At 48.3% G+C, this 15,556-nt stretch overlaps 1 protein-coding gene across 1 annotated transcript in view; it reads right to left on the bottom strand.

Annotated features, from left to right (window-relative positions):
* Window positions 1–318: 318 nt before the first annotated feature.
* Window positions 319–15,556, bottom strand: part of CHRDL1 (chordin like 1) — a 45,442-nt gene continuing 30,204 nt past the window's right edge. Inside the window, exons 7-12 of the mRNA XM_081964006.1 lie at window positions 15,378–15,433; window positions 12,708–12,879; window positions 11,500–11,694; window positions 10,405–10,563; window positions 8,576–8,662; window positions 319–1,300 (exon numbers count right to left, since the gene is read on the bottom strand). Coding sequence (XP_081820132.1) covers window positions 1,173–1,300; window positions 8,576–8,662; window positions 10,405–10,563; window positions 11,500–11,694; window positions 12,708–12,879; window positions 15,378–15,433 — 797 coding nt within the window. The 3' untranslated portion in view covers window positions 319–1,172. The remainder of the gene's footprint in view (window positions 1,301–8,575; window positions 8,663–10,404; window positions 10,564–11,499; window positions 11,695–12,707; window positions 12,880–15,377; window positions 15,434–15,556) is intronic.

Genomic DNA, 15,556 nt, shown 5'->3' with positions numbered 1-15,556 from the left:
TAAGGGGCTTAGTAGCAAAAAAAAATGTCTCGGGGGGAAAAAGGAGGAGCTTGATCTCACCCAACTGTGGCTCTACCCATTTTATGTCTGTATCAGAGGTGGGATTCAGCAGGTTCTGACCTGTTCTGGAGAACCGGTAGCGGAAATTTTGAGTAGTTTGGAGAACCGGCAAATACCACCTCTGACTGGCCCCGCCCCCTTCTATTCTCTGCCTCCCGAGTCCCAGCTGATCAGGAGGAAATAGGGATTTTGCAGTATCCTTCCCCTGCCACACTCAAGCCATACCCACCAAACCATGCCCACTAAGCCATGCCACGTTCACCAAGCCACACCCATAGAACCAGTAGTAAAATTTTTGAATCTCACCACTGATCTGTACCTTCCCCACTGAAGCCTTTAGTCTCTCTCCAAAATATGAAATAACCCTCCGCTCTATCTCCTCACCCCTGGCTTTAGACAATGCAGGAATCCATGCCTTTCCTTCCTCTTTTTCCAATAACAAAGAAGCAATGGTGGGATTCAGCCAGTTCGCACCTATTCGGGAGAACCGGTTGTGAACTTTCTAAGCAGTTTGGAGAACCGGTTGTTGGATGAAATCTCCTTTTGTTTTTTTCCACTTTACAGGGCTAATCCTGTAAGGAAGGCAGGAAGGAAACATTCTGGTGTTGTTTCCAGCCTAATCTTTATTGCTCTGCTTACAGAAGGTGCCTCTCCGGTTAACCCTGATGACACTGTCAAAGCTAAGGCGAAGCACCCATCGACGTGAGTGACGTTGTGTTGGCCACGGCCACTTGGTCCCATGATCACCGAGCCACACCTACCCAGCTGGTCATTAGGGCAGAGAACCGGTTGTTAAATTATTTGAATCCCACCACTGACAAAGAGCCACCATTTCTGAAGTAGAGATATTAAAAGGACTAGCACAGATTTATGCACAGAGCAGCAAGGTATGCTGGGCATGAGATGAATACTTTTCTTCTTTCTTTTTTTTCTCTCTCTCTTTTTCTTTCTTTCTTTCTTTCTTTCTTTCTTTCTTTCTTTCTTTCTTTCTTTCTTTCTTTCTTTCTTTCTCTTTCCTTTTCTTTCCAGGGTACCATCAAACAAAACAAGCCCGCAGTTCCTGCTGCGGATTCATCTTTTTTTTCTCTCGGTTTCCTCCTTCAGACCTTCCTTCAGCAACGCTCCTGTTCCGATTTCTCAAGGTACAAAACTTTCAGCAGTTCTTCCAGTTCAGTCCTGCAGTCTCGGTTTTCACAGTGGTTGAGCTGAGCTGCTTCCTCACTGAACATTTTCCATTTATCTAGAACAAACAAACAAACAAACAAAAACGGGAGGGAAAAATGCAATGAGCAAATCCAAGAGAGAAATGCAAATGACAGCATGAAGGTGAGCAGGAGAATTGGAAACATTGAGGGTCTGAACTAACGAGGTTTCGTGTTTTCATGTCCTTCCCTATCAGCGTTACATTCCAAAAACATCTGGCCCGTTCTGGCTCATGCATCTGAAAACGTCCTGATTCCAACCTAAATAAAGATTCACATGCACATAGGAAACAATCAGTTTTGTTAACAGCAAAAGTTAAGTGGTGAATGCAAAAGGAATAGATCCCGTCCATCAATGCCAAACAGAGCTTTGAAATACTGGTGTATTTATTTTCAAAGCTAATTAAATTCCTCTTATATTTACCGAAGTACTAGCCATCATCATCAATAAGAGAAATAAGCTCTCATTTTTCCTCCTTTGGCAAAAAAGAAGAATGATAGGCATAGAAGAATATTTTTCAGTTCAAAAAGAAGATTTGAGTAAGGAGAAATGCCTTACTGGTCCTCCCTTGCAGCCCAAAAGGAAAACAGAAGGGCAGATCCTTCCTCGAATTCAACTTTTGTTGTTGTTGTTATTCAGTCACTACGTTGCGTCTGTCTTTTTGTGATCCCATGGACCACAGCACACCACAGGCCTCCTGTCCTCCACTATGTCCTTACAGGTAAATGTGCCACTCGTCCCCGACTCTAGGGGGCAGTGCTCATCTCCGTATCTAAGCCAAAGAGCCAGCACTGAAGAAGTCTCCGTGGTTATGTGGCCGGCATGACTAAATGCCGAAGGTGCACGGAACACTGTTACCTTCCCACCAAAGGTGGTTCCTATTTTTCTACTTGCATTTTTACGTGCTTTCCAACTGTTAGGTTGGCAGAAGCTGGGACAAGGAACGGGAGGTCACTCCGTCATGCGGCGCTGAACTGCTCGAACTGCTGAACTGACGACCTTTCTGATCGACAAACTCAGCATCTTAGCCACTGAGCCATCCCTTACCATCTCCCTGTTTATGCCCAAATTTATATTCGTTGCATCAATGAGATCATCTAAGCATCCATCCTCTGCCATCCCTTTACTTATGCCTTCCATTTCCCCCAACATCAGGGTCCTTTCCAAGGAGTTCTCTCTTCTCATTTAGTGGCCACAGGCTTGGAACGTCAGTGTCTGTCCTTCTATCTAAAGGACAGCGGGCTGCCCTACACTGCATTTTCCCCATCCTCAATTTACAGTATCCTGGAAGCAGACAGACAGGCCAAAGCAGAGGTGAAATCCAGCAGGTTCTGACAGGTTCTGGAGAACCGGTAGCAGAAATTTTGAGTAGTTCAGAGAACCGGCTGGCCCCAGAGTGGGGAGGGAATGGGAATTTTGCAGTATCCTTCCTCTGTCACGCCCACCAGCCACGTCCACCAAGCCATGCCACGCCCACCAAGCCACACCCACACAACCGGTAGTTAAAAAAAATGAATTTCACCACTGGGCCCAAGTTCATTGATGTTGGGGGTTCATTTTGCTTGCTTTGCCAAACATACTTTTATTGATCAAAGACCAAAATAAAATGTCTGTCTGTCTGACTTCTCGAAAGTTGTGAGAATGGAAAAGAAACAGGCAGAAAAAGAGCGTCCCTTTTAACGCTTAGCTTTCAGTCCACTTCAGATTCTGACTCCCCCAGCCATCATGTGAACAAATCAGAGGCCAAAAAGAATCAAGCGATTGTTTCTCTAGAATAATTGCTTGTATAAACAGCCCCTTGATTCACCCTAATGAAATGAGGAGGAGAATTTCTTCCAGAGCTGCTGCAGTCCTGGAATTTTCTAGTTGCAGCCAAATGGTAACTTGACACCAAAAAGGTCAGCTGATTCGTTTCAAGTGCCGATTCTTGACCATGTTACATTCCATAATTATTAAATCCAAATGTCTCGGGGGGAGGGGGGGAAGAGTGCATTTAACCTGACGAAAAGATTAAGGATGCGGCTCTGCATACGTTTATCTGACAAGAAAGTTTCATTCCAGCATCAGCCTAAACTACAGTTAATTGAATAAAACCAAAGTCACTGAGTTTGCAAAACATGGTAAGCCATAAACCAAAGCTGAGACCAGGGGTGAAATTCAACAGGTTCTGACAGGTTCTGGAGAACTGTTAGTGGAAATTTTGAGTAGTTGGAGAACCGATAAATACCACCCCTCGCTGCCCCCCCTTCTATTATCTGCCTTCTTGGTCCCAGCTGATTGGGAGGGAATGGGGATTTTGCAGTATCCTTCCCTGGAGTGGGGAGGGAATGGGGATTTTGCAATATCCTTCCCCTGGAGTGGAGTGGGAATGGGGATTTTGCAATATCCTTCCCCTGGAGTGGGGTAGGAATGGGGATTTTGCAGCATCCTTCTCCTGGAGTGGGGATGGAATGGGGATTTTGCAGTATCCTTTCCCTGGAGTGGGGAGGGAATGGGGATTTTGCAGTATCCTTTCCCTGGAGTGGGGTAGGAATGGGGATTTTACAGTATCCTTCCCCTGGAGTGGGGTAGGAATGGGGATTTTGCAGCATCCTTCTCCTGGAGTGGGGATGGAATGGGGATTTTGCAGTATCCTTTCCCTGGAGTGGGGATGGAATGGGGATTTTGCAGTATCCTTTCCCTGGAGTGGGGAGGGAATGGGGATTTTACAGTATCCTTCCCCTGGAGTGGGGAGGGAATGGGGATTTTGCAGCATCCTTCTCCTGGAGTGGGGAGGGAATGGGGATTTTGCAATATCCTTCCCCTGGAGTGGGGAGGGAATGGGGATTTTACAGTATCCTTCCCCTGGAGTGGGGAGGGAATGGGGAGTTTGCAATATCCTTCCCCTGGAGTGGGGTAGGAATGGGGATTTTGCAGCATCCTTCTCCTGGAGTGGGGATGGAATGGGGGTTTTGCAATATCCTTCCCCTGGAGTGGGGAGGGAATGGGGATTTTGCAGTATCCTTTCCCTGGAGTGGGGAGGGAATGGGGATTTTACAGTATCCTTCCCCTGGAGTGGGGAGGGAATGGAGATTTTGTAGTATCCTTCCCCTGGAGTGGGGAGGGAATGGAGATTTTGCAGTATCCTTCCCCTGGAGTGGGGAGGGAATGGGGTTTTTGCAGCATCCTTCCCCTGGAGTGGGGAGGGAATGGGGATTTTGCAGTATCCTTCCCCTGGAGTGGGGAGGGAATGGGGATTTTACAGTATCCTTCCCCTGGAGTGGGGAGGGAATGGGGATTTTGCAATATCCTTTCCCTGGAGTGGGGTAGGAATGGGGATTTTGCAGCATCCTTCTCCTGGAGTGGGGATGGAATGGGGATTTTGCAATATCCTTCTCCTGGAGTGGGGATGGAATGGGGATTTTGCAATATCCTTTCCCTGGAGTGGGGATGGAATGGGGATTTTGCAATATCCTTCCCCTGGAGTGGAGTGGGAATGGGGATTTTGCAATATCCTTCCCCTGGAGTGGGGTAGGAATGGGGATTTTGCAGCATCCTTCTCCTGGAGTGGGGATGGAATGGGGATTTTGCAGTATCCTTTCCCTGGAGTGGGGAGGGAATGGGGATTTTGCAGTATCCTTTCCCTGGAGTGGGGTAGGAATGGGGATTTTACAGTATCCTTCCCCTGGAGTGGGGTAGGAATGGGGATTTTGCAGCATCCTTCTCTTGGAGTGGGGATGGAATGGGGATTTTGCAGTATCCTTTCCCTGGAGTGGGGATGGAATGGGGATTTTGCAGTATCCTTTCCCTGGAGTGGGGAGGGAATGGGGATTTTACAGTATCCTTCCCCTGGAGTGGGGAGGGAATGGGGATTTTGCAGCATCCTTCTCCTGGAGTGGGGAGGGAATGGGGATTTTGCAATATCCTTCCCCTGGAGTGGGGAGGGAATGGGGATTTTACAGTATCCTTCCCCTGGAGTGGGGAGGGAATGGGGAGTTTGCAATATCCTTCCCCTGGAGTGGGGTAGGAATGGGGATTTTGCAGCATCCTTCTCCTGGAGTGGGGATGGAATGGGGATTTTGCAATATCCTTCCCCTGGAGTGGGGAGGGAATGGGGATTTTGCAGTATCCTTTCCCTGGAGTGGGGAGGGAATGGGGATTTTACAGTATCCTTCCCCTGGAGTGGGGAGGGAATGGGGATTTTGCAGTATCCTTCCCCTGGAGTGGGGAGGGAATGGAGATTTTGCAGTATCCTTCCCCTGGAGTGGGGAGGGAATGGGGTTTTTGCAGTATCCTTCCCCTGGAGTGGGGAGGGAATGGGGATTTTACAGTATCCTTCCCCTGGAGTGGGGAGGGAATGGGGATTTTGCAATATCCTTCCCCTGGAGTGGGGTAGGAATGGGGATTTTGCAATATCCTTCCCCTGGAGTGGGGAGGGAATGGGGATTTTACAGTATCCTTCCCCTGGAGTGGGGAGGGAATGGGGAGTTTGCAATATCCTTCCCCTGGAGTGGGGTAGGAATGGGGATTTTGCAGCATCCTTCTCCTGGAGTGGGGATGGAATGGGGATTTTGCAATATCCTTCCCCTGGAGTGGGGAGGGAATGGGGATTTTGCAGTATCCTTTCCCTGGAGTGGGGAGGGAATGGGGATTTTACAGTATCCTTCCCCTGGAGTGGGGAGGGAATGGGGATTTTGCAGTATCCTTCCCCTGGAGTGGGGAGGGAATGGAGATTTTGCAGTATCCTTCCCCTGGAGTGGGGAGGGAATGGGGTTTTTGCAGTATCCTTCCCCTGGAGTGGGGAGGGAATGGGGATTTTGCAGTATCCTTCCCCTGGAGTGGGGAGGGAATGGGGATTTTACAGTATCCTTCCCCTGGAGTGGGGAGGGAATGGGGATTTTGCAATATCCTTCCCCTGGAGTGGGGTAGGAATGGGGATTTTACAGCATCCTTCTCCTGGAGTGGGGATGGAATGGGGATTTTGCAATATCCTTCCCCTGGAGTGGGGAGGGAATGGGGATTTTGCAGTATCCTTTCCCTGGAGTGGGGAGGGAATGGGGATTTTACAGTATCCTTCTCCTGGAGTGGGGATGGAATGGGGATTTTGCAGCATCCTTCTCCTGGAGTGGGGTAGGAATGGGGATTTTGCAGTATCCTTCCCCTGGAGTGGGGAGGGAATGGGGATTTTGCAGTATCCTTTCCCTGGAGTGGGGAGGGAATGGGGATTTTGCAGTATCCTTCCCCTGGAGTGGGGTAGGAATGGGGATTTTGCAGCATCCTTCTCCTGGAGTGGGGATGGAATGGGGATTTTGCAATATCCTTCCCCTGGAGTGGGGAGGGAATGGGGATTTTGCAGTATCCTTCCCCTGGAGTGGGGAGGGAATGGAGATTTTGCAGTATCCTTCCCCTGGAGTGGGGAGGGAATGGGGTTTTTGCAGTATCCTTCCCCTGGAGTGGGGAGGGAATGGGGATTTTGCAGTATCCTTCCCCTGGAGTGGAGTGGGAATGGGGTTTTTGCAGTATCCTTCCCCTGGAGTGGGGAGGGAATGGGGATTTTACAGTATCCTTCCCCTGCCATGCCCACCAAACCACTCCTACAGAACCAGTAGTAAAAAAAAACCCTGGAATTTCACCATTGGTTGAGACCCTCCAACTGTTCATCCTCTAGAATGGACAGTTAAAAAATTGGACAAATCACATCATGTGCATTTTGTGTGACCTTAGGTTAGGTCTCAGGAAAGTCTCTACAATTTAGTAAGACCACACCTAGAGTACTCCATCCAGTTTTGTTCACCACCCTATAAAAAAGATGTTGAGACTCTAGAAAGAGTGCAGAGAAGAGCAACCAAGATTATTAAAGGCCTGGAGACGGAAACATGTGAAGAATGGTTGCAGGAATTGGGTACGGCCAGTCTAGAAAAAAGAGGGACTAGAGGTGACATGATAACAGTATTTTAGTATTTGAGAGGTTACCACAAAGAGGAGGGGGTCAACTTATTTTCAAAAGTGCCAGAGAGCAGGAAAAGAAACAATGGATGGAAACTAATCAAGAGAAGCAACCTGCAATTAAGGAGAAACTTCCTAACAGTGAGAACAGTTAACCAGAGGAACAGCTTGCCACCAGAAGTTGTGAGTGCTTCATTACTGGAGGTTTTTAAGAAGAGACTGGATAGTCATTTGTCTGAAACAGTATAGGGCAGCGATGGCGAACCCTTTTTGGCTCGCGTGCCATAAGTGGGGGGAGCGCAGAGGGGTCGTGCGTGGGCGTGCCACACCCATAATGCAACACGTAACCCCCCCCAGTGTGCATGCGCACCTGAGAGATGCTCCCCCCATTTTTTGCATGCTTTTTTTTTGCCCTCCGCAGGCTCCAGAGCCTCTATAGGAGCCTGGGGAGGGCGAAAACAGCCTCCCCCGCCCGCCCTGGAGGCCCTTCGGAGACTTCAGGGACCTTCAGGAGGCTTCCCTGAAGCCTCCGGAGGACTAAAAAGGACTCTCTGAGCAAACCGGAAGTGACTTCAGGTTTGCTTGTAGGGTCGTTTTTTGCCCTCCGGAGGCTTCAGGGAAGCCTCCTGAAGGTCCCTGAGGCCTCCAGAAGGCTTAAACTGACCCTAAGAGCAAACCGGAAGTCCGTTCCCGAACTTCTGGTTTGCCCATAGGGCCATTTTTTTTGCCCTCTGGAGGCTTCAGGGAAGCTCCTGAAGCCTCCGGAGGGCCTCCGTGTGTGTGTGTGTGTGCGGGGGAGGCTGTTTTCGCCCTCCCCAGGCTCGTATAAAGCTTCTGGAGCCTGGGGAGGGAGAAAAATGGCTTTAAAAAAGGCTGAACCGGGTATAGGGTCTCCTACTTGAGCAGAGGGTTGGACTAGAAGACCTCCAAGGTCTCTTCCAACTCTCTTCTGATTAATTTTGACAGAAGGAAGGTTAGATCAGGTGTTGTGTGACTCTAGGACTTTGCATACAGCTTACACTATGTGATTGGTTTTCCATGTGAATCTGTTTATCCACTGTGACTTATTCTGTAAAACATGATACAAAAAAGCTGTGCCTTTGTTGAATGAGTGATCCCACCCTTTGACTTCATCCACACAGCATGTTTGACCAGAATTCACCAATTTCCTGAATTTGCACAATCAACTGAACCATAAATGGACCCAATGGAGGTCCATTTGCATAACCGAAGTCCCCAAAGGCCTAGCCAGGGTAAGATAACCAAGTATGCATACGGCATAACAGCATAGATTAAGTAGAGAGTGTGAGAACAGCTTCTCCAGGTGTGGGTACTTGTAAAAAGTTTGAATTCGACTTGAGAGATGTCAAAGCAAGCTTTTACTTACTCAGAGTCGTCCTTGTGATCTGCTGGAAATATGACAGTTCTCTGAATTCCTCCACGGGCATGGTGTTATGAGATTTGCTCAGGATACCTATTGCAAAGCCATTGGAAGAATACAAGCAGTTAGGAACTGCTTTCAACTGTACACAATAGGAGCACAGTGCAGTGGTGAAATTCAACTTTTTAAAACTACCTGTTCTGTGGGTGTGGTTGGTGGACATAGCAGGGGAAGGATACTGCAAAATCTCCATTCCCTCCCTACTCCAGGGGAAGGATACTGCAAAATCTCCATTCCCTCCCCACTCCTGGGGAAAGGATACTGTAAAATCTCCATTCCCTCCCCACTCCAGGGAGAAGGATATTGTAAAATCTCCATTCTCTCTCCACTCCAGGGAGGAGGATACTGTAAAATCTCCATTCCCTCCCCACTCCTGGGGAAGGATACTGCAAAATCTCCATTCCCTCCCCACTCCTGGGGAAAGGATACTGTAAAATCTCCATTCCCTCCCCACTCCTGGGGAAAGGATACTGCAAAATCTCCATTCCCTCCCCACTCCAGGGAGAAGGATACTGCAAAATCTCCATTCCCTCCCCACTCCTGGGGAAGGATACTGCAAAATCTCCATTCCCTCCCCACTCCTGGGGAAAGGATACTGTAAAATCTCCATTCCCTCCCCACTCCTGGGGAAAGGATACTGCAAAACCTCCATTCCCTCCCCACTCCAGGGAGAAGAATATTGCAAAATCTCCATTCCCTCCCCACTCCAGGGAGAATGATATTGTAAAATCTCCATTCCCTCCCCACTCCAGGGGAAGGATACTGCAAAATCCCCATTCCCTCCCCACTCCAGGGGAAGGATACTGCAAAATTTCCATTCCCACCCCACTCCAGGGGAAGGATACTGCAAAATCTCCATTCCCTCCCCACTCCAGGGGATGGATACTGCAAAATCTCCATTCCCTCCCCACTCCAGGGGATGGATACTGCAAAATCTCCATTCCCTCCCCACTCCAGGGGAAGGATACTGCAAAATCTCCATTCCCTCCCCACTCCAGGGGAAGGATACTGCAAAATCTCCATTCCCTCCCCACTCCAGGGGAAGGATACTGCAAAATCTCCATTCCCTCCCCACTCCAGGGGATGGATACTGCAAAACCTCCATTCCCTCCCCACTCCAGGGGAAGGATACTGCAAAATCTCCATTCCCTCCCCCACTCCAGGGGAAGGATACTGCAAAACCTCCATTCCCTCCCCACTCCAGGGGATGGATACTGCAAAATCTCCATTCCCTCCCCACTCCAGGGGATGGATACTGCAAAATCTCCATTCCCTCCCCACTCCAGGGGAAGGATACTGCAAAATCTCTGGGGCCAGCCAGAGGTGGTATTTGCTGGTTCTCTGAACTACTCAAAATTTCCACTACTAGTTCTCCAGAACCTGCTGAATTTAACCCCTGGCATGGTGGCTCGATTGGATGGAAATTGATTGGATGGCAGGAGGTTAGCAAGCCCAGGTTTGAGACCTGGTTTATGCCATAGTGTGGGGTTGAGCTCTCATTCTTCACTTCAGCTCCTGCCGGGGACCTGAAAGGAGGCCCCCAACTGGGTGTCCCCATGGTGACATCACTGGCTAATACTTTCAACTTGGAAGCACCTGCGTGCTTCTGACTTGAGTGGAAAAACTGAACTCAATTCATTTTGGACAGTGCCTTCATAATATAATCACTTGAGACAGCTACCAAAACTTTCTGTATTGGGAGCACTGTTATAACCCTGAAGACACACCATCTCTTCCTTACGGGCTTGATGTTGGAAAAAGAAAGAATTCAGCACCTCTCTTAGTCGTCCATGTGTAGATCTCCACTTCTGAAGTTTCATTTTTTTCCAAGGCTATTTTTTGGACGGTTACTTCAAAAGTGTCAAGAATGCCTTCGTAAACTGGAAATGTCTCCTGACCACAGAAGTATTCTGGGAGCTGACTTTCAATTTCTTCTGTAAGAGAAACAAACGATAGTTTATATTTAAGGGATCTAGACTATCTCACCTCTACTGTTGCATTTTATTCCAAAGGAAATCCCATTATATTCAATGGGAGGTATTCTCAGGAATACCTTACACCAGTTGGAAAGGTAAAGGTAAAGGTTCCCCTCGCACATATGTGCTAGTCGTTCCTGACTCTAGGGAGCAGTGCTCATCTCCGTTTCAAAGCCAAACAGCCAAAAAAGTCCAATGACGTCTCTGTAGTCATGTGGACGGCATGACTAGATATTGAAGGCGCATAGAACGCTGTTCCCTTCCCACCAAAGGTGGTTCCTATTTTTCTACTAGCATTTTTTACATGCTTTCGAACTGCTAGGTTGGCAGAAGCTGGGACAAGTAACTGGAGCTTAGTCCGTTACGCAGCGCTATGGATTTGAACCGTCAAACTGCCGACCTTTTGATTGACAAGCTGAGCATCTTAGCCACTGAGCCACTGCGTCCCCTCTACACCAGTTTACCGTTCCTTTATTATCTGAATTACTATAATGGGCAGAAGGAATAATCTCGAGGAGCAGGAGAAAGAGACGCAACCAAGACAATAGACTTCCCCTGGAGTGGGGGAGAATGGGGATTTTGCACTATCCTTCCCCTGGAGTGGGGAGAGAAATGGGGATTTTACAGTATCCTTTCCCTGGAGTGGGGAGGGAATGAGGTTTTGCACTAACCTTCTCCTGGAATGGGGAGGGAGTGGAGATTTTACAGTATCCTTCCGCTGCCACACCCACCAAGGTATGCCCATCAAAACATGCCACGCCCACCAAGCCACGCTCACAGAACCGGTAGTAAAATTTTTGGAATCCTACCGCTGAGCCATTTGCGTACACCCCAAAATTGGTTTCTGTCATATGCCCCATGTACCCTCCATAATCCAATAGGATGTCAACCTACCTGGGCAAACTTTGCAGCATTTCCCTTTAATTTTCTTCGGTTGTTCGCAGGGATACTGATAGGGACACTGGATTGTTCTACATTCGGGCTTAGTGCCCTTGCAAGTACATAAGACACATTCCACAATACCATATGACCGGACAAACGGATGCCAGATTTCTCCCTGTGAGTAGGTTTTTCCATTTGAAATGCACACTAGAAGAAAGAATGGATGCAAATCTTAGATCTCAGAAATAAGAGATTTAGTCGCCAGAATCTTTCACTCTGTGGCCATTTCCCTCACTAGGAACGGAATAACCAAGTTGGAAGGGACCTTGCAGGTCTTCTAGTCCAATCTTTTGCTCAAGCAGGAGACCCTCTACCAGTGACGGCAAACCTATGGCACGCGTGCCAGAGGTGGCACACAAAGCCCTCTCTGTGGGACGCGTGCTGTCACCACTGCTCTTCTGGTTTCCAGCATGCACATGTGTACTGGCCAGCTGGTCTTCGCGGGTGCTGGAGCGCCGATAAACAGACTGAAAACGGTGCCAAAAACGGCTAGAAAACAGGCTGTTTTCTGGGCTGTTTTTTGGAAAATGGCCGGAAAATGCCCCCAAATCGGCTTGAAAACAGCCTGAAAAACGGCCAAAAACGCATGCATGTGCTGGCAAGCTTTAGGTTTTTGGTGTTGTGGCTTGTGCGAAGACCAGCGGGCTGGTGCACATGCGCGTGCCAGAAACCCAAAGACCAGTTGGCCAGCATGCGCCTGCACACTGGCCAGGTGGACTTCAGGTTTCCAGGGCTCTGGCACATGCATTCCGTTTTGGGCACTCGGTGCCAAAAAGGTTCACCCTGACTGCCCTATAGCATTCCAGACAAGTGGCAGTCCAATCTCTTTTCAAAAGCCTCCCGTGATGGAGCACCCACAGTTTCTGGAAGCAAGCCGTTCCACTGGTTAAGTGTTTCTCACCGTTAAGAATCCTACCCTACCCTACCCAACGCTATTCCTTTATTTCTGAAACTCTGCATCTAATCCATAGCCTTTGGCATTTTATCAGTCTCTGCAGCATGGTCCTTGCTCAAGGCCTCGATGGATTGTCATCCAAAATATCTGAAGCGTAAAAGGTTGCAAGAAGAATTGGCCTAGCTAGACTTTTTCAATTCTATGGCCTTTGGGGACCTTTTGGCAGACTGCCAAACAATCAGAAGAAGCGGGGACATCTCCGTACCTTGTCCAGCTTTCTGTCGGTTGTTAAGCATGGTCCATACAAAGCTACCGAAACTTAGTGTAATATTTGGCAGAGGTCTGAGGTTAGCTCTTCCCGTACGGGATTGTGGGTTGGCGGTGGGCAGCCTAGGACTGCTGGTTGAGGTCTCGGGCTGAGAGGGAGGAGAATGTCTCTGGAGAAAAGAGAAAGAAGAGATAACTTATGAAAACAAGGCTGAACAACAGAGTTGGAAGGGACTTTGGAGGTCTTCTAGTCCAACCCCCAGCTTAAGCGGGAAACCCTATACTAGCGATGGCGAACTTTTTTGGCTCATGTGCCATAAGCGGGGGGAGTGCAGGGGGGTCGTGCGTGGGTGTGCTGCACACATAATGCAATGTGCGACACCCCCCCAGCGCATATGCACGCATGACAGGCGCGACCCCCGCCCATTTTTTGCATGCTTTTTTTGCCCTCCCCAGGCTCCAGAGGCTTTATAGGACTCTGGGGAGAGCAAAAAGAGCCTCCCCCCCGGAGGCCCTCCGGAGGCTTCAGGAGTTTCCCTGAAGCCTCTGGAGGGCAAAAAACAGCCCTACAGGCAAACCGGAAATTTGGGAACGGACTTCCGGTTTGCTCGTAGGGCCGGTTTAAGCCCCCCCAAAACCTTCAGGGGCCTTCCAGAGGCTTCCCTGTAGGCTCCAGAGGATGAAAAACGGCCTACGAGCAAACCGGAAGTCCGTTCCTGAACTTCCGGTTTGCCCGTAGGGTCGTTTTTTTGTGCTCCGGAGGCTTCACGGAAGGTCCTGAAGCCTCCAGTGGGCCTCCGGGGCTGGGGGGATGTTTTTGCCTTCCCCAGACTCCTATAAAGCCTCTGGAACCTGGGGAGGGCGAAAAATGGCTTTAAAAAAAGGCTGAACTCAGCTGGCCAGCGCACGCCAGCTGACAGGGCAACGCCTCGGGTGCCCTGACAAATGGCTCTGCGTGCCACCTGTGGCACGCGTGCCATAGGTTCGCCATTCCAGCCCTATACCCATGATAGCGAACCTATGACACGCATGCCCAAAATGGCATGCAGAGCCATGTTGCCCGGCACACGCGGCATCACCCATTCCTCTTCTGGATTTCTGGCGCACATGTGCACCTGGCGATCAGCTGTCCTTCACCCTTGTGGCAGTGCTGGAAGAGCTCATTTTACAGTTTCCAGAGTGCACATGCATGCCAGCCAGCTGATCATCACGCATTCATGTTCGCCAGTAACTGGAAGACTAGCTGGCTGGTGCACATGCTGGAAACCAGAAGTTCATTTCCCGGCGTGTGCATGCCCGATGGGCAGCTTCTCTTCTGGGTCGCGGCTCCGACTAGCGTGCGCATGCACTCCCTTATCAGCACTCTGTGCCGAAAAGGTTCGCCATCGCTGCCCTTCACTATTTCAGATAAATTGTTGTCCAATCCCTTCTTAAAAACTTCCAGTGTCGGAGCATTTAGAAAGGGAGTTTTATATCTGGCATTTTGAAACGGGTCATATAATTTCTCTTAGTCCTGCCCATTCCCTAGAATTTGTTTCAGATTTTTGAGATGCAAGAAACTGCAGAGGTTTAGAACATCCTCCAGCCTCTCTAAAAAACCTTTCAGAGAAAGAGAAGGAGAGAGGGTAGGAAGGGGAAGAGGAGGAGGAGGAAGAGAAAGGGAAGGGAAGAAGGAAGGGGGAGGAGAGGAGGAAGGAAGGAAGTAGAGAAGGGAGAGAGGGAGAAAAGAAAGGGCTTAACAAGGTGGTGTTACAACAGGTGGAAGGGGTAGTAAATAAAGCAACCCAAACTGTATATTATAACCTATTAAATGAAATAACAAATGTATAAGAATGACAAATGTAAAGAAGAATAACAATATGTGAATGTATACTTAAAATGGTATGTAGGAGTATATATTTTTTTAAAAAAAGAACCTTTCATCTTTTAAAACAACTGGACTGAATGCAGGCTTCCAATTAAATTATTCTGGTTTTTTTTTTTTACGTAATCCACAGAATCTACTGGCAAAGTTACATCATCGACTCCATCTCTATCCAAAAAAAACAGATTCTTTTTTTTTAAAGCAGACAGAGGAAGCCAGTTACAAAGATAGGAAAAATCTTGTCTGACAACCTGAGGTTACTGTGGAATACTATTAAAACAGTGGATATCCCCAAGCCTTATTAATTATGCCGTTCAATGGTTTGCATTTAGTTATTTGCATTAAAAAGCAACATTCATAACAATCAACTATGCTGGAGTGAAAACCCGACAGCTCCCTTTCCTAGCACAGACATCAGAAACAAGCAAAAGCAGGTTTTTCTAGAAAAAAAAAAATCTCGGATTACATTCAGGCTTGTTTGCATTATAGTTGCTCGTAGGCTATGTTAGAAGAAGCTGAGTGCTAAATGAGTTAGTGGAATGAAGGAAGACGGGAAAAATTTGCAAAATAGAATGAAGAGCAGGTGGGGGTAATTCTAGCGAAGTGAGAATCATGCAAAAATAATATTTAATTCATCATGTTGATCCCTCGGTTGCTAAAGATCTACCAGATAACTTTTTTTTTCTGCGACAGAATCCTGCTAGGTTCTCATGTTGAAAGAAATAATACAGCCATATCTCAATTATAATAATTTTCCTGGGATGTGTCTTCAATGGAGATGCTGTTGAGAACAAGTTGACTTACCGCTCCACGGAGGGCCGGCTGACGAATGAGGCCCAGGACCCTCAGTGACTCTTCATCTGTACAAGAGAGAACAGTGTCAAAAAAATACTAGGAACCCTTTGTGATTGAGCACCTGCCCAAGGGGGGTATGGGGGGAGGAATAAAAACACGGCTGCCTAGACCAATGAAGCCCACCTGGC

The sequence above is a fragment of the Natrix helvetica genome, assembly GCF_964273705.1.
Source record: "Natrix helvetica genome assembly, chromosome: 11".
NCBI lineage: Eukaryota > Metazoa > Chordata > Lepidosauria > Squamata > Natricidae > Natrix > Natrix helvetica.
The sequence above is the reverse complement of the archived record's forward strand: the minus strand, read 5'-3'. Positions and strand labels throughout refer to the sequence as shown.